This window comes from Notolepis coatsorum (genome assembly GCF_963971535.1).
Source record: "Notolepis coatsorum genome assembly, chromosome: 1".
NCBI lineage: Eukaryota > Metazoa > Chordata > Actinopteri > Aulopiformes > Paralepididae > Notolepis > Notolepis coatsorum.
Window position 1 is genome coordinate 143,817,871 of NC_140165.1, and position 19,413 is coordinate 143,837,283.

Here is a 19,413-nt window from a genome sequence, read left to right on the forward strand (position 1 = left end):
TGCCTAGTGGTAAGATCTCTGATGTCCTGTAGCTACTACCTGAGCAACTTCTAAAGACAGACACATGCTTTAGCGTTTCCGGAGCCCGGGGAAGGAAGTTATGGCTCATCCTCGCCGACTGATGCGGTTTAGGCTCAAAGGACATTTCTATTTATCAAAAAATATATTTCAAAGGGTCCTCTTAGCGGGGAGGATAAAGTGAGATAGATGTTAAGTTTCTAGGGGATTTGCAGAATGTGGGTGGGCTGCTATGAGGGATATAAGAAGGACGATGGAGACCACCTGCTCAAAGAAAACATATCTTACCTGTGCGATAATTAAGAATAGCTTGGACATTTTTAATAAAGTTATTTCGAAACGTTTTTGTTGCAGCCCAAGGCATAACGATTGAGATAATTAAGTCTCGATCCCCAAAACTGAAGATTGGAGTTTATTTTATTTTTGTTCATTCCAAGAAAGATATTGATAATTAACTATGTGGGCACCTGTGATCACCGTTCTCCTTGTTTGTTCTCACTGCTTGGTCAAGTCTTTGGATTCCAACGTGATCCAATCTTCAAAGGAAATAATGGATTCTTCGCAGAAACAGGTAAGGAATATTAGGATACGACATAATAATTATTATCATCATTAATAATAACAACAACTATAGCCTAATAATAAGAAAATAACAACAACAACATAGGCTATATTAACCACCATTATGTGCCTGCCTTTTCTTCAGCACACAAAGATTAAAGGATGTCCTATCCTCGTATAAATCCTGAGTAGACAACGATATACTGGGGACACATTGACTCATGTAGCCACATTTTTACCAACAAGTATGGCCACCACCACCTTCATCATTATCATCATCACCATTATTGATGTTGGTCTCCTCACAAATATTCAACAGGTGCGCTCACGCGGCGGCGCGGCGGACAGAGGCGCGCACGGCCCTGGGAACGCGCGGCGCAGGGGAGGGGATGTGTCCGAATCCTTAAACTCCAACCGTCGAACAACGTCCTGCTCAACTCCAGACTGCAATGTCCCGCCAGTGGTGAGTGAGGATGTGTGTGTGTGTCCCAGGGCGTAGCTGGGGGGGGGGGGGGGGGAGTTTAGGATGATTCCAAGGGCCCAGCACTGGGGGGGGGGGGTGTATTTATTTATTTATTTATTGATGCTCTCATTGATACTATGTTTGTTTCTGAAGTGTGTGTGTGAGATATATCGAGAGAGAGGGGGGGCTTTGGTAGACTATTGCATTGGTCCATTCATTGAAGATGAACGCAATGCGACATCCTTTACTAGGCTCACCCACCAACAGTGCAGGTGCTGAACTGCTGATCCGAATGTATAGGTAAAAACCATATTATGCATTTTCATCAATAAATAAATGGCAAATTTTTCTTTCATGGGGCCCAGAATCTACAGCTACGCCCTGTGTGTGTGTGTGTGTGTGTGTGTGTGTGTGTGTGTGTGTGTGTGTGTGTGTGTGTAGGTGGTGTGACGTGTGTAAAGTGGTAATTGCATGCAGCATACTGAGGCTGCGGTTACACACAGGGGTATTTTCGTTTAGTTTTCAGGGTCAGTTTCGCTTTTGAGAACGCAACGTAATGGCAGGCAAGTTAGACATTATTGTTTTGCCTCCTGAGCACAGTGATGTAGTACAATGCCAAAGCAGTAGGTGGCGAACATGAAGGCAATTTTCAACCAATCAGAACAATTTTATGTGCCAATACACTTCCTGCAAAAAAGCAACAAACCACCATCTTTAAATGCCTCGCGTTAGCCATTTAGCCAAATGTAGAATTTATTTTTCAGCAAAGAAAGTGCAATAAACAAAACGGATACATTCACTGTGTTCTGCCTCATTTGTTGATGAAACAAAACTAACATCAACACAATTGACCACCAAGAGCGGAGTTTAGTCTCATCGTCGCCGATTTTGTTAGCTTACATGCTAACGCGATAGGGATATGCCATTATAACGGTATAGCATTGTGGCTAGCAGCTTGGTAACGTTAATGCTAGCAGAATGAATGGATGTAAACTTTATTTAACAGATTGCAGAATGGGTACAATACAATACGGCTCAATACAAACAATTGTTAAGGGAATGCAGACTGTTGTAGCTTGGACTGGGCTCCTTATAACAATAACTTGACAACACATGGTAGCCGCAGGTACTCGGGACTAGCATTGTGGCTAGCAGCTAACGTTAGCTCACGTTAGCCAGCCAGCACCAAACTGATATCAGGAGCTATCAGTAGCTAGATAACATTAGACAATGCATCATGTATTAAACAAAGGTGAATAGATGACTGTGCCATTTTGTTTAATGCTTGTTAAGATTGAAAGAGGAGCTCTGAGCTAACAGGGTCTGGTAGCTAGGTAGCTACGGCAGGTAGCTAACGTTAGCTCACGTTAGCTAGCTGTTCATGCAATCGTTAATGCTAGCAGAATGAATGGATGTAAACTTTATTTAACAGATTGCAGAATGGGTACAATACAATACGGCTCAATACAAACAATTGTTAAGGGAATGCAGACTGTTGTAGCTTGGACTGGGCTCCTTATAACAATAACACATGGTAGCTGCAGCTATTTGGGACAGCTCTGCTGTCTGTCGTCACCGGACGTTGGTGAGGGCACGCAGATGTCGGTATCTACTGCGCATGGGCGTTGAGCAACAACGGCTCCGTATCCGGCTCGCGCAGATTACATGACACGTTGCGAGTTTTGGCGAGTATCCAAAACGGAAACACAATTTCGCGTTATCCTGCCAAAACGGCATTTCTATTTAAGTTAACTAGGACAGCAAATGTAATCATTCAGCAACAAAACAAAAACAAAAACCCCCAGTGTAACCATGGCCTGAGACTAGTCAGACTACTCAGACCACCTATAGCACCTACAGTATCTCGACCACCTTTGGTCTTGGTCTCATAGTTAGCTAGCTTGATTACTGTAGATCTTGACAAGACAATTTTGGTTCCTCCTGGGACATCATTGACTATGCTATACAAGGGCTCAAGAGTGTATACATTTTGACCTTTTTTGAGACAGTGATATAACAGCTTGCACGTGCGACTTGTAAATAACTTTTTTTTGTTTGTTTATCACCGGGAGGGAAAAGTGTGTGTGTGTGTGAGACATATACAGTAGAGCGAGAGAGCGAGAGAGATCCGGTCAGCCAGCTCGCTCCTCTCTCTCTCCAGTATCCTGCTTGGCAATACAATTTATCGATTTATTTTCCAAAAGAAAATATCATTCAGATCCTTTTGTGCCACAGACAATAGGCTAGTGCCAGCATTACGACGCTGGGGGCAATTGAGACAAGTCAGCAAGGCGTCTGTCTACCACCACAGAGACCGTGGGATCGAATCCAGCTGTGGTGCTTCCGGGTTGGCCGACCGTCCATACTAACACAATTGGCAGTGTTAGCGGGTGGGAAACCCGGCGAGGGTGGGTCCTGGTCGTTGTAAACAGCGACTCCTACAGTTCGGTCGGGGCGCCTGTACAGCAAGGGAAGGATCTAGGAGAGGTAGTGTGACCTTCCACACGTTACACTCTCCCAGTGAGAGTCCGCGCTGCCAGGTGAAAAGAAGCGGTGGGCTGGGTACACTTGTGTCGGAGGAAGCATGTGATAGTCTCCGCCCTCCCGGACCGACGGTAGGGGGTAGAGTGCGCAACGACCAGGAAGGGGATTGGGAATTGGCATAACGACTAACATTGGGATGGGAGCAAATCGGAAAAAGGAGGAAAAAGATAATAAAAAATAATAAAAAATAAAACCACATAGGGCGGCTACGTGGCGTAGTGGGCAAGGCGCTCGCCACGAATGCGGAGACGCTGGGCTCGCCTGTTCGAGCCCAGCGCTCCACATTGCTTTCAGTTTAGCTGGTCGTTCATACTAATACACATTGGCCGTATTAGGGGGTGGGAAACTGATGGGTGGGGATCGGGCGTTGTGGACAGCGACTCCTACAGGTCGGTTGGTGCGCCTGCGCAGTAGAATCAGGAAGTGTCGGGGGCAGCGTGAGCCTCCCATGCATTACTCCTCGCCACTGAGAGATCGAGCTGCACAGGTGAAAAGATGCAACTGCTGTTACCTCAAGCACCGGAGGGGACTTGTGCTATGTATGACTTAGTCCACATTGCAGCCGGCTTGTGGGAGGCAAGAAACAGCGTTCGTGACAGGGGAGGGTTGAATTGGATGATACGAAATTGGGATGGGAGAAAATGTAGAAAAATGGGAGAAAAAGTGGATAAAAAAAAAACACACATTTGAATACATAATTGTGACCGGCTTTGTGATGCTTGATTCAGATTCAACATTTCCTAATGACATACTGTAGCAACTTCCAAATTATTTTTGTCTATCAATTTTTGTAAATAATCTCCATCCATCCAGAGAGACGCCTGTAGCAACAGGGCCCAGGTGAGGGGGTCGAAACAGGACAGACAGCAAGACAGAAACAGAGAGAGATATGGAGAAAGGCCGACTCCTTCTCCCGAAGGCAACAGAACAAAAGGTGAGAACTATATAAAGAACCAAAGAGTTCTGTTCGGTACATGGGGAACATGTATCAGGAAGTAAAACGGGACACTTACCAATTACATTTCCTAGCTGCCAACATAGTTTTTCAGAAGAGAAAAGACTGACCCCTAAGTGGCTCGGAGAATTGACAGAAGTACAAGCCACAGACGGTATTTCCCAGCATTTGGCTTGTGATAATTCCAAGCCCCTGTATGTATGTGTAGCATTAGTTATTAAGTATTGCCGCCCTCAGTAATGGTGTCATAAAGATTGTCCATTTATCCCACAAGGCAAAGTAGCCTATCTTTTGCTGTTAGCAATGGTTAGCAAGCATTAGCACTAACATGTTCTACCAAACATTACAGCTGCTATATGTCAGCTGCTGTTAATCAAAGATAGCAAATTTTGCTTTGATTAACAGTAGTTGGCTATGTTCATGTGGTGTCTGGTGGACTAGTTTCCAACCTGGAAGTAGCTTGTGAACAGCCTACCAAGTAGGATAAACAATGTTGGAAAGACGTGGACATTTTTGATACACAAGTTGCTGAGTTGTGACATTATGCTCTTTGACCGGTGCCACCATTAGCTAGTGCAGTCACAATCAATCAATCAAAAAGTGGAAAGAATCACATTCTTTATGAGTGCATTATAAAACAATATCAACTTTTTAAACAGTAGTGGCCTAAAGCCATAGGTTCTGTGTTTCAAATTATTTACTTATTATTTAGTTATTGAGTCAACATTTCTCTCGACTTTGGCACGTGAATGCTAGCAGGTCGGATGAAAAAGGACCACGTGAACATGGCATTAGACGCTTTGTATTGTGGGATGGATTAGGAAGTGACATCATCACTGGAGGCAGCCATAGTCCCCCATTCACCATTCTATCAATCAGTCAATTACCGGTATTTAATCAATCAAGCAAGCAGCAATTTAATACCAATTCACTACATGAAAAAAAATCTATACAAATAATCCTTTAGATCTTAACACCCGTGTGTGTGTCCCCTCCACAGCCTCAGAGATGGCCAGCTGTGTGCGTTCAGATGACTGCGAAGTAGGCCTGTGCTGTGCCCGTTACCTGAAAAGTAAACGGTGTCAGCGGATCCCAGTGGAGGGAGAGGCCTGCCTGGTCAAGGGACGCACCAAAATGCGGAGCAAACCTGGGCGCTGCGATTGCGCAGAAGGACTGACCTGTCGTCCCTCCAGCCGGGCGGAGAGAACCAAGGCTACTAACCAGGGAGTGTGTCAGGCGGGTAAAAGACAACGAAAGACAAGACAATCTGGGAAGAAGAGGAGGACGGCGGAGAGCAGCTGTTGATGGACAGGGGATACCTAAAAACAACAACTTTACTACTTAAGTTATATGTCCCAACTTGAGTTTTGTTAATAAAAAAAAAAAAAAAGGATATCTACTTTCACAAAAATGATTGTAGTTATAAAAGTTAAGCTCATTATTTCTAATATTTTCGGTTTTACGTTATTTTAATGACTTTGCAAAAATTACGACATTTTAGAGCGTATACAATCATCTGTAATTCTTAAATACTTAGCACTGAATATTGTGTAACAATTTGTTAGGGCAACTTACAGTAAGACTGCCATTTTGTAAAACAACAAACATTTGCACAGACATTTAGAGGTAGTCATGTTCTTTATGTCTAAACAAACACCACACCCTCTTGTTTACATGCAGAGTATTCAGGATATTCACTCATATCCACTGTGTAAATGGATTCTTGGACATTCTGACTGACAACTGCTATTGCGTTCCAACCAAACAGTAATTAACATTGGTTTTGTCCCATACCTTTGCCAATACTTTGAGTTTACTATCCTGCATAGCTTTTTGTGTTGCTTACGTGCTTGTTCATATTTATTGTGCCTATTACCTGTTTCTTATGGGTTTGCTATCCTGCATTGCCCTTTTTTGTGTTGCTTTAATACAGTACAGTACATGCTTGTTCATATTTATTATGCCTATGGCCTGTTTCTTAAGAGTTTACTATTGTGTTTTTTGTGTTGCTTTAATACATGCTTGTTCATATTTATTGCCCAATGTATTTTTCATTGTGCCTATTTTTAGTGCCCCATCTTTCTTATGCTTATGCTGGACATATTTCCATTACATAAAGGTTGCGATATAAATTATTTAAATAAGTACAGATCATTTCCAAGTCACCATGTCTAACAAAAATCCTGGTATCTCTGGTAAGTAACCAACTCAAGAATTTTTTTGTAGTCACCCTATTGCATCGTGCAACTGTTTTAACAGATTTGTCTTTATCTGTGTTTTGCTTGTATTTAGCATGTTTTATCAATGCCTACTCTGTAATCTCGGCAACATTGAGAATGAGGGCTCACCCTCAAATAGCTTTTTCCGAGACGTAAATAAAAGATGATGATGATTTTATTGTCTAGTATTGCCCCTCAGTGTGTGTTTTTGTTTAGTCTCGCTAACTTCTTCTTGCCAGGCTGTCTTTGTAAATAAGAAATAGTTCTGTGACCTGCCTGGTCAAATAAAAAATTAAATGCAATCGCATTGTGGGTGATTTGTTGAACTCTAGCAATGTTTTGGAACTTTGGGATAATTCCTCAGCATTTTCACCACAAGGGACAGCCTTCATCTGGACATCACAACCTGTGCTTGTACAGTCTGTCACACAAAGATAAATGTGAGACATTTACACACAGTAGGTCTGCAATCTGCTTTTCATTTAGGCGTATACCACTTGGTAGCTTTAAGTAGTGCCTATTGGATTAATGCCCATGCAATGGAACCAAAACTACTCAGAATAATTTCAAACAATTTGTATTTATTTATTTAATATTACTAATAGGATACAAAATACATTCAATATCATATACAAACCAAAGATGGCTTTCAAACCAATGCACTGGAAGTGCATCATGTTAAAATTATCTTACAATATTTAGCTCCTCCTGTGTTTAGAAAAGCACAGAAAAGAGCGATGTACACTATGAGATTATGCACTTCAAATAGTTCTGGTTACGAGGAGTATGAAAATATGACTATTATATTCTGAAGTACAAAAGCATTTCTGAAGTCTGATGGATCTGTCAAAGCCCACTTTGGTGTTTAGCCAACATAACCGCATCCTGAGAATAGTGCTACTGATAAAAGGAGAAAAGGAGAGAGAGAAATAAAGACAGAAGACAGGGACAGACAGAACACGTGGAGAGAGAGACAGATGACTTGAGAGCACTGAGAGATGCACAAAGACGAGTGAAGGAATGTGACATGGCGGAACACAATGGACACAAACTGGTTTCCAAGGTAACATGGAACTGCGGCACCACGGTGCTGACTGAGCCATGGGAGCAGGATTAGGACCGTACCTAATGCTGAACATATTTCAGTTGCCTTAACTGAGAACCTGAAGTCACAGTAACTGAACATATTTGAGTTGCCTTAACTGAGAATTATAAGACTTAGCCAAATAATAAAAAATTTGAGTCAATGAATTGCCTAAATCTTTTTAAGTTCTGGTTTACAGTTTTTTTTTTTAAGTTGGGGTTTACAGTGTAAGCAGCATCACACTGGGTCACTGACTCTTCAGTTAGGGAATGATGTTCTACATAAACAACACTTCAATAATAAAAGTCTATACTTAAGAAAGGTTGATACATTGTTCAACAAACAAGTAAAATAAAATAAAAAAGACAAGTAAACACACACATCACATTAGTTGACCACAATGCCATGAACCAACAGAGAGGGTAGGAGGAGAGGAGGGGAGAGGAGGAGAGGAGATGAGGAGGGAGGTGGGGAGCCATGGTCTAAAAGGTTGGATGGATGAATTGAATATTTCAACGATTGGGGCCAGTTTGATGATGACAAAATAGTGGCAACTGGTACAAAGGGATTGAGTGGGAGTGTTGTGTTATATTGTGTGTGTGTGTGTGTGTGTGTGTGTGTGTGTGTGTGTGTGTGTGTGTGTGTTCTCAGTGGAAGGAGAATCCAGAGGTGGGCAGCCCTCCACACCATTGACTGATGAACTTCAGGACATCCTGGCATTCTGGACTGTGAGTGGTCTGCAGAGACAGACAGACACAACGGCCAATCACAAAACACATTCAACAGAAGGAATCGCCAATTCAAGTTTAAAGTGCATCATGTTAAAATTATACAATACTTTCCTAATCTTGGATATTTTGACAAAATGTTTGATATGATGGGAGCTTTTCCTGCCGTTTTACCAGAACGAAACAACCCAACCGCACTTGAAATATCCCCCTCAAGAAGCACTTCATGTTATAGTTATAGCAGTAAAACTACTTTGAAATACATTTAAAAGCAGATATATTTCTGTGACTATTGAAATATAAAAAATAAGAATATGAAAGATTATTATGAAATAATAATTCCAGTTTCTGTGAATGTGTCAAGATGTGCATGCCACTTTAAGGTCTGGTCCACGCTGGAGATCACTCTGAGTGCACATCTCCAGGGACTGAAAAGCAGCCAGTGATTCATGCAAGACTCGTTAGGTGTGAGTGCATATCAGTCGTGTGATGTATGGTCTCACCTTAGTGGCCATGAGGAACTTGTTCCAGTCATCCTGATTGGCTGCCTTCCCCGGGGCCTCAAACTCCATCTTACTCCTCAGGACAGGGTAGCCTAGGGCACACACACGGAGGACATGCAGGGTGGGTGAAATATAGTGCATGTGCCTGTGTGTGTGTGTGTGTGTGTGTGTGTGTGTGTGTGTGTGTGTGTGTGTGTGTGTGTGTGTGTGTGCGTGCGCTCACACATGCTCAAAGACAGTCAATTCATTAGTGACTTAATGAGGTTGAAGTTAACCAAAGTTTCAAACACAATAGTAGAAAATGCTAGTGTTGTGTGTGAGTACACGTGTGCGTGCATCCAGACTAAGTCAGTTAATTTCTTAGAAGTACGTTGTGAAGAGAATGGCAGATAATGACTGAGTGTTAGTGTGTGTGCGTGCGCTCAAAGTCACTCAATTAATTAAAGACTCACTTATTGACATACTGGTAGAAAATTGGTGTTTGTGTTGCGTGAGAGTTAATTAGAATTTCGAAATGGTGTGAAGTCATAAGTCGGACAGAAGAGAAGGTGTGTGTGTGTGTGTGTTACCGGTGATGATGCAGGGCAGAGAGCGGATGCCGGTGTTGCTGGCCAACAGTGAAGCCTCGTAGGTGTTCCTCTCATCGCGTGGCAGGACCTGCTCCAACTTCTGGTCCATAGACACCATCAGAACCCAGTCACGGATCTCCTCACGCTGAGCCTCCTGGAACACAGACACACACACACAATATTTGTCTTAGCTTTGACAGTATAACGTCATTTCATTTTCCAGTACAAATTACAATGTGATGACATATATTTTATGTTGTTATCTTGTAATACAATTATCATGCTAGAATTTCATTCAAAACAGTCTATTTTCTTTTATCTTACTGCTGCAAGGAATCCCTTTGGATTAAAATATGTAAATATTGTGGACGTGGTATTGTACAAACCAATACCTTTGCATGGATGATGGTGACGGTATATATTTATATTGGTTCCACCTCCCAGCCTTAAGCGTACAGACAGACATGTGACATATTGTCTTAACTGCCTCTTTGAACTGCTGCGGCCAGGCAAGCGCTACCGGAGCCTCATGGCCAGTACAGAGAGACTCGGAAGGAGCTTCTATCCCGGGCCCAGGAGTTCAAAACTTTTAATCCGATCAGATTTTTAAATCCCATTTTTTGTGATCCAGGATCAGACAACTCGGCCAGATTTTGTCCCTGTATTTCAAAGCAATCCAGGATAGGATCACCCTGATCCAGATGCAGACTTTTCAAGATGACTAGATCCTGAATATCAGTGTTTTAATCTTACCGATCTCCATCTAGTGGATATGAAAAAAAGGATGACAAGGACCACATTGCAGAGACATCTATAATGTCTAATTATATTGTTAAATACATAAAGGACATAAAATCACAATGGAATTGTAATTAAAAAAATACTCCCACTGGGGTAACAAAAAAAAACATTCATTCAAAGGCAGCTGATCATCCAGGCGTGCTTTGAGGGGCTGAATTCTAAGTGAGGTTTCAGTTTGCTGAAGGTGATGAGTGATGACAGATGGACTTTTTTTTGTTGAAGATATTTGTTCTTTAATCTAAATTACATTTGTGATTGACAATCTTTGTTGTGATACTTTTATGAGCATAAACATTTATGTCATCAGCATTTGGTTGAAAACAAAATAGGCCACCACAAATGTGACCAAAAGATAAAAAATTTATTTGATTTGCCATGAAGGCTAAAATTGTGTATTATTTCAGTTAACAAACTTTGCCATAATAAATTATTTATTATTTATTATTATTATCTTAGCACATTTTGCTCTGGTAATCCACTGGAAATCCACCCCTCTGGTGGGATCAAGAATTTTTTATTTTTTTTATCAAACTGATCCCAATCCTGTGTTGTTGGTTTGAACTACCCGTTTCTACGATTTGATCCAGATTAAAGCTTGGATTTGATTTCCTGATCTGATCGGATATCAAAGTGATCCTAATCCTGTTTTTTGGTTTTTTTAACTACCGAAAATCCAAATCTGATCCAATCAGATAGGGATTAAAAGTGTTGAACTCCTGGGCCCAGGCCATCAGGATGCTCAATGACAATGATACTATGTAACAACCCATCATCTACATACACTGCACACACATCCACATGCACACACTCACTTTAAACAAACACTCACCTTATTCACTTTAACACACTTTATATTTATCTATATATATATATATATATTTTTTTATCTACTTTTTCTCCCATTTTTCTATTTTTCTCCCATCCCAATTTCGTATTGTCCAATTCTACCCTCCCCTGTCTCAAACATTGCTAGACTATGCCTGCCACAGGCCGGCTGCAATGTGGACAAAGCCTTGCATCACGTGTCCCCTCCGGTGCACGAGGAGGCAGCCGTCGCATCTTTTCACCTGCACAGCGCGATCACTCAGCGGCGAAGGTCTGCGTGGGAGGGACACGCCGCCCCCGTCGCTTCCTGATTCTACTGCGCAGGCGCACCAACCGACCTGTAGGAGTCGCTGTCCACAACGTCCGATCCCCACCCACCAGCTTACCACCCCTAACACTGCCAATTGTGTTAGTATGAACGACCAGCCAAGCTGGTAGCAATGTCGAGAGCTGGGCTCGAACCCAGCATCTCCTGCATTAGTGGCGAGCGCCTTGCCCACTGCGCCACTTAGCCGCCTTTCACCGAAAATTCTTCACCCAAACACAACACTTCTTAGCTTAAACAATGTTGTTATAACTAAGAGATTAGCTGAAAATTGTGCATAGATCACTAGATGAATTAATTTATAATACAAGTTTCACGTTAGCATTTCACATTAGCAATTGGCATTTCCATGGATGATAGTGTGACCAGCTGGGAAATAGCATTCATGATGGGTTTGCAGGATTAGTTGGGTCACACATGCGGCTCAGAGTTTGAGGAAGTACAGGGAAGCCCCCCCCCCATCCAGTGGAAGAATGTGAAAAGGGCATTCTGGTGACAAGTTCTGCACAAATAACAATCTGTATAGTCAAAGTCATGCCTCCAAGATGGACTGGATTTATATAGCTCTTCAATCCAAAGCGCTTTCTCACTTATGCCTCACATTCACTCACACACAGATGGCGGAGGCAACCATTCAAGGTGCCCACCTGCTCACCGGGAGCAGTTAGGGGTTAAGTGTCCTGTCAGTCAACTGAGTGGAGAGGATCTTTAAGGTAGAAGAAGGCCTTACGGTGACATGGAGCCTGGTGGGCACAGGAACCTCTGATGGGATGTCAGTGTCCAGGAAGTCCGAGTGATCCAGAGTGTCCAGGTTCCCCTCATCAATACCCTACGCACACGCACACGCACACACACACACACACACACACACACACACACACACACACACACACACACACACACACACACACACACACACACACACACACACACACACACACACACACACACACACACACACACACACACACACACACACACACACACACACACACACACACCTCATAAGAATTATATTTTTCACAAGATGTGTAGTAAAAGAGGTAAGCTGTGATTGGCTACTCACCTCAGACAGATCCAGAAAGTGGTTTAGGAAGATGAAAGCCATGTTTTCCCACTTAATGACCTAATAGCAGGAAAATAAATAAATAAATAATTAATAAAAAAAATTATATTATTGTAAAGGCTTATTTATTTGAACTTGGAGATTGTTGAAAAGAATGGGAGAAGGGATGTTAGTTGGAAACAGCTCAAGATATACCAACAGACCAGACCAAAGTTTATTCCAAACGAGATCATATGCATACCACACATTCTAAAACACTGTGTTTAATTGAATGTTTCAACAAGGACATATCCTAAAATGAAGATATCACTTTCGTATCACTGCCCATTTTGCTTATTATACCCGTTTGGCTGATTTCGAATTTGGAATGAATAAATGACACAGTTTGACTGTGTAAGATGAAATGTTAGTCCTGTCTGTGCCCCAAATAAGTGAAAATATAGGCCAAGGTGAACACCTATTCTTAAAGGAAACTAATTTTAAAACATGTATCACTAAGTGGAACATGTAAATGAGCGCTCACCCTGCAGGCCATGCCGGCCTCGTAGAAGGCCTTGTCAGCCGGCACCAGGTTGGTGTGGCGTAGCAGAGAGATGGACAACTTGGCCGCTACGCTCTCCTGAAAACACGGGACAACACTGTCATCTGAAGCTATGGTGTATGCCTGTATGGACTGGATATGGTGCTTGGGGGGGTGCTTATGGTGCTCTCTGTGTGTGTGTGTGTGTGTGTGTATGTGTGTATGTGTGTGTGTGTGTGTGTGTGTGTGTGTGTGTGTGTGTGTGTGTGTGTGTGTGTGTGTGGCAGACACTGTTTTCTGTCCTCAAAAGCATGTGGAACCTCTGTTCATATTTTAATCCTATGTGTGTGATGTATAATCTGTGGATTCAAATGGAAGTATTTAAAAATGTTGTGTTTACCAGTTGGTCGATGCCTTTAGCAGCAGAGCGCGTGGCGTAGTAGTGAGCGGTCATCAGCATCTGCTCAAACTCCTCGTGGGCTGAAGAGTTGGCCTCCGAAGACTTAGACACGTTCTCACACTGCAAACGCAGCACAAAATGAACAGCTCAAAGAGAGCGAACCGTTTCTTCTCCGCCTGACCACCAACTTCCTTTTCCAAGTATCAGTTCCATTTCAGGTCCATCTCTCGTCCCATCAGAGAAACTCTCTGCCTTCTCTTAAACGTTCTCGATTCTATGCCCAGGTACAGACACAGAACCAGATCCAGGTCTTACCTGAAGCAGCGTACAGACGAAAAGTGTATTCTGAGAGACCCTCTATTACCTGTATTAGGACTCAAGCCTGACTCTACTAATGCCATTCCTAGCGCCCTCCCCAAGGAAATCAGGGGTAGACAAAAAATGAGTATGTGACTAAGCTTCTCTGACAACAACGTGGACGATTCTGGGACCATGGGCCAAGCACTGGGGCCAGAATCCTATTTGGACCATGCCGTTATAGTGGCGCTGTATTAACATTGGTTCCATGACAGCCATGAGTAGTTCACTTCCACAAGTTGTGACAACCTTTGTAATATATAAACCCCTTTCAACTCAATGTATTGTCGTTTATTAATAGTTTTTATGTTCATAGTGTCTCAAAACTCATTTATGAGTGGTCCACAAGGTTTGCTTTTCTCTGACATTCTGTCAGTGTTGATGTTACTTATAACTTTGTAAAATTACACTTTCTACTCTATTCTACTCCCCTCCCAACTGTGGCTGTAGGACGCTGTTCATGTTGGCAGGTGGAACATTCTGCTAATGTTCTTCAAAGTCCCCCTCCTCCTATCCTCAGGTTTCCCACAGGCATTGCAAAATAAAATTCAAGGACTTTCAAGTATTTTTCCAACCACTATTTTTCACTTTAAAGGGCATTTAAAATGATACAATTCACTTTCAAATGCTGTTTTTGATTGAAAATAAATCTGATCCAATATTTATGGCTTAAAATCAATTTCTGACAAAAGAACTATTTTATCATGGATGAACAAAACTTGGTTGATTTGAATTTCAAGGACTTATTATAAGCACCTTGTTAAAAAATGGGCTGTTTTCAAGGAATTCCAGGCATTGTCTTTTTTTTCTAGAATCAAGCACTTCAAGGACCTTGTGCGAACCCTGTATCCTAGCCCCCAGGGACTTTCTCACCAGTAGCAGCAGGAAGTTGCGGAGGTCGGCCCACATGCGGTAGGACTCCGCTACGTCTGTCTCCGTCAGGTTCAGCAGGTCCACGAACAGACGCTTGTAGATGTTGAAGTTCTGATAGGACAGAGGTGGACAGATTATATAATATATAATAGCTCACATATACAACAATAATTCCCAGGAAGATGTTCTTTACTGTGATCATGAGCATGACAGTGATGTGGTATCATGAAAGTAGTATAATCTCATCTCATTAATTGCTGGGTATTATGGCTCTTACACGATAAGATAAGATAAACCAAAGTAATTAACTACAAAAAAAAACGACAAAGATTAGAAACTACCACCAAACTACTGCAATTACTACATGGAATCAATTAACCCCCAATCCTGCTTATGTGTGCATTCTTGTGTCATTCTTCTATATGTCTTGTGTCTGTATATGATGAATAAACCTCTTGAATCAAGATACAAGATACAAGAGTTTTATTTGTCACGGGCTCACGGGTCACGGCATACAGGTATACAGTGAAATGCGGGGGGTCTCGCCCGCAACGATGTGCATAATACAAGTAATAATATAAGAGTCCAACCAATAGAGCGACATAGTGCAATAAACAAGTAAACAAAGTAGGCATATCGGTATCATATCGGTGACGTCGCAACCGGTGGTCTTCACTCGTGTACCTGTGTGTTGGCGGGGACTCCATACTGTGAGTACAGGTGGAGAGCTGTCTTCGCCTCTCCCTCCTTGATCAGGTGGGTGGCGTACAGAGCCACGTACTTATGGAGGATCTTAAAGTTCTACACACACACACACGCACACGCACACAATGAGAACATTGGAAGACTAACTGCTCAGACAAGGGGTTCTCCAACTCCTTCATAACAATGGACCTCATTCACCAACACTGTCGTAAGTTTCCTCTTAAAGGGGAACTATTTTACTATTTCTTTCACTATTTGGGCACTTTTACACAATTCCTGTGAGTCTATGGAACACCTCTGTACGTTTTCTTTTTTTTAAATGCATTGTTTTGTATTTCTAATCAAGTACTCAAAAACTCAAAAAGTACTCATAAGCTGTTTTGAGGCTGGGCTCCAACCAATGTGTGTCCTGGTGCCAACTGCCACATCAACTGCCACATTATTATGCAGCTGAGAAATCGCTGACATCACAGATATGCACATTTTCAGATGACTCAGTTCAGTGAGGGTGAATATTGTGAGAGGAGAATTGGAAGAATGCGCCAATATGAGAATTAGAGACATAGATCCTATTAATATAAGTCCACATAGCTAGGAAACAATGCTAAACACTGAAAAAGGCCATTTATAAGATAGTTCCCCTTTAAATAACCTTGTTGGAAGTTCGTAAGAGAAAACCTACAACAGTTACCCCTGGATTCATCAACATGTGGAGAGGTTCTCTTAAGTTGCCAAAATGATCGCAACTGCGACCCCCCTGAATGAAGTACGTCACTCATTCTCAAACTGGAAGCCGCTCTCCTACACCTGAATTTGCATACAGACATGCCCCGCCAGCTGCTTATAAAGCGAGGGCCCTGTGCATTGTGCAAAACGTAAGAGAGAGGAACTCAAGAAGGCCATATCCGAAATGCAAAGTGGTAAGGCTCCTGGAAGAGACGGTATCCCACCAGAAATGTACCTTTCTTGTTGGGACATAATTGGACCCTTATTACTAAATATGATCTTATACTCAGTCAAGGAGGGGAACTTCCATAAAAACGACAATATTGCACTCATAACAGTCCTTCTCAAAAAAGACAAAGACCCCACCGAGTGCGGTAGTTACAGACCCTTAAGCCTCCTCGGAACCGATATCAAACTGTACTCTAAGGTATTAGCCATCAGATTACAAAAGCATATGACGTCTTTAGTTCATCCGGACAAAACTAGCTTCATAAGAGGCCGCCTGATCACTGATAACATAAGACGAATACTGCACGTACTAGATGCCGACAAGGACGACACCATACCTAAGGCGATGCTGTCCCTGGATGCAATGAAAGCTTTTGACAGGCTGGAATGGTCGTATCTATGGGCAGTATTAGAAAGGATGGGGTTAGGAAAAGGATTCATTGATATGATTAAAGTATTATACAAAGACCCATCGGCCATGATTACAACAGGTACAATCATCTCCAAAATCTTTCCGGTATCACGCTCAGCCAGACAGGGTTGCCCTCTTAGTCCCGGACTATTCGATCTATCATTAGAGCCTTTAGCACAATATATAAGACAATCCCAATCCATAGAACCAATCGTAATCAAGGGCACACAACATAAAATGAGTTTATATGCGGACGACGTAATACTGTTCATGCAAAACCCCAACACCACATTGCCTCATCTGCTCAAGTTGATTGAGAACTTTGGTGATTTATCGGGATTTAAGATAAATTGGCCGAAGTCGGCTTTCCTTCCACTTAACACCCCTGCAAAAAAAGATATAACCCTCCCAGGAGAGATACCTATGGTAAAACATTTTAGATGCTTGGGAGTGGAAATATTCCCCACCATAAGACAAACGGTGAAGCACAATTACACAAAAATCCAAAACAAAATCAAAGACGACCTTGATAGGTGGGCAAAACTTAAAAACTCAGTACAGGCACGGATATCAATAGTTAAGATGGACGTACTACCTAGAATCAACTTCTTCAGTTCAATGCTACCGTTACCCCCTCCAAAGGGTTACTGGAAAAGATTACACTCCTCCACATACAAATTTATTTGGAATAACAAACCACCACGTATAAAAAGATCCACCGCACAGAGAAATAAAGCAGACGGTGGCATGGCATTTCCAGATTTTTTCCACTATTTTAAGGCGTACACATTAAGACCATTGACAACATGGTTTGATCCCCAAGCATTAGTATCCTGGAGAAAATTAGAAGAAAACATAGTAGCCCCACATAGACTGAAGGACATAGCATACACTAAACTACCAATCAAGCACTGTGAATGGAAATTTGGCCCCATAATTACTCATGCGATCCGGATATGGCGTGAAACACAAAAAAAATATCCTAACCCACATAAATGGCACAATCATACTCCCTTATTCAATAACAATGCACTCTTAATTGAAAAACGACCTATAAGATTCCCTATATGGGAAGAGCAAGGCATACACTCATTAGGGGATGTTTTTAACAAACAGGGTTTTTGTAGTTATGGAGAAATATGCAAAAAATGTAATCTCACCAAGTCCACATGGCTTTTTTACATACAGTTACAGCTATGTTTGAAGTCTCACGGTGTTCCATTAGACATACCAATTGAACACCACAGATACCACAAATTCTTCTATGAAAGAGAGACATCAAGAGGTTTTGTTTCAGATTTTTATCATCAATTACTAACGTCCTCGTATGAAACCCTCCAACTAGACTCTGTCTGGAGGAGGGATATACCAGACCTGGAAAGTGACTTTGATTGGCAAGGAGCCTGGGCAAATGTCCGACTTACATCAAGGAACCCGGACCATCAACAAATCAATCTTAACTATATTCACAGGACATACTTGACTCCTATAAGACTGAACAGAATGGGTCTTAAACAAGACTCCAAATGCTCCCAATGTACAAATGGGGACGAAGGGTCATTTATGCACATGTATTGGGACTGCCCACCAGTTAAGATATTCTGGAAAGATGTGACCCAACAATTATCAAAACTCGTATCTTGGAATATACCTGTACACCCCTCTGTATTACTATTGAATGATGTTTTTGAGTTTGCAGTACATCCACAGCTAAAGAGATTGGTTTTATCGGGTATCACAGTAGCTAAAAAGCTGATCGCATCACGCTGGTTTCAACCGGAAAAAATTTGCCAAAATGTCAATGTGGTTAGAAGTGGTGGAGAGAATAAAAGCTAGCTTATAATGGTAGTGTCTGGTTAGGTGCGAGGGATAATGGAGGTACTATCCAAAGAGGGGTCCGGGAGGGGGGGGGTTCGAGCTGGAGCATATGTGTGTAGGTTTTTAGATAACAGGTATTAGGGGTATATCCTGTATAAGACATTGGTATAGATGGTAATTTCGTTGGATATACACTGTGTATTAATGCTTGTGTATCTTATCGTGTGTTGTCATGTTTGTTTAAATGTGTGTTTAAAAAATTATAAAAATAAAAAAAAAAAAAAAGAGAGAGAGAGGCTCCCCCGTATTCAACAGGTAGCGTGGAAGTGATTTGCAACTGAGGCAGGTGGCCAGGAGCGTGCAACAAGAAGGTATAAATATGGAATATTAATACGGTCTATTCCACTATAGTGTGCTGTATGATGACAATACATTTGAATCTAATCTAATTTTGATCGGTTGCAAATCACTTCCACGCTACCTGTTGAATACGGGGGAGCCTCTCTCTCTTTTTTTTTTTTTTTTTTTTATAATTTTTTAAAACGCGATTGGGTTTAGTTCTTATTTATCTATCCACTGTCATTTGCAGTGTTAGTTTAGTGCTTTTATTTATTTTCGGACACCACGATACCTCTTGACTGTAAATGTAAAACGTAATTGTAATTTGTTAATGAGATAGTCATATTTATTATTATTATAATTATTTAATTCTG

General features: G+C 41.8%; 2 protein-coding genes across 2 annotated transcripts in view; one reads left to right on the forward strand and one right to left on the reverse strand.

Annotated features, from left to right (window-relative positions):
* The first annotated feature begins 247 nt into the window (after window positions 1-247).
* LOC311240822 (uncharacterized protein) lies at window positions 248-6,948 on the forward strand. Its single transcript, XM_084329413.1, has 4 exons — window positions 248-589; window positions 899-1,042; window positions 4,400-4,520; window positions 5,542-6,948. The coding sequence occupies exons 1-4, from the start codon at window positions 476-478 to the stop codon at window positions 5,844-5,846; spliced, it is 684 nt and encodes a 227-aa protein (XP_084185539.1). The 5' UTR covers window positions 248-475; the 3' UTR covers window positions 5,847-6,948.
* A 441-nt stretch (window positions 6,949-7,389) lies between these two features.
* Window positions 7,390-19,413, reverse strand: part of LOC311227382 (intraflagellar transport protein 172 homolog) — an 80,934-nt gene continuing 68,910 nt past the window's right edge. The window contains exons 40-48 of the mRNA XM_084312998.1: window positions 15,496-15,612; window positions 14,812-14,922; window positions 13,582-13,701; window positions 13,185-13,280; window positions 12,662-12,721; window positions 12,326-12,424; window positions 9,645-9,798; window positions 9,076-9,167; window positions 7,390-8,581 (exon numbers count right to left, since the gene is read on the reverse strand). Coding sequence (XP_084169124.1) covers window positions 8,492-8,581; window positions 9,076-9,167; window positions 9,645-9,798; window positions 12,326-12,424; window positions 12,662-12,721; window positions 13,185-13,280; window positions 13,582-13,701; window positions 14,812-14,922; window positions 15,496-15,612 — 939 coding nt within the window. The 3' untranslated portion in view covers window positions 7,390-8,491. The remainder of the gene's footprint in view (window positions 8,582-9,075; window positions 9,168-9,644; window positions 9,799-12,325; window positions 12,425-12,661; window positions 12,722-13,184; window positions 13,281-13,581; window positions 13,702-14,811; window positions 14,923-15,495; window positions 15,613-19,413) is intronic.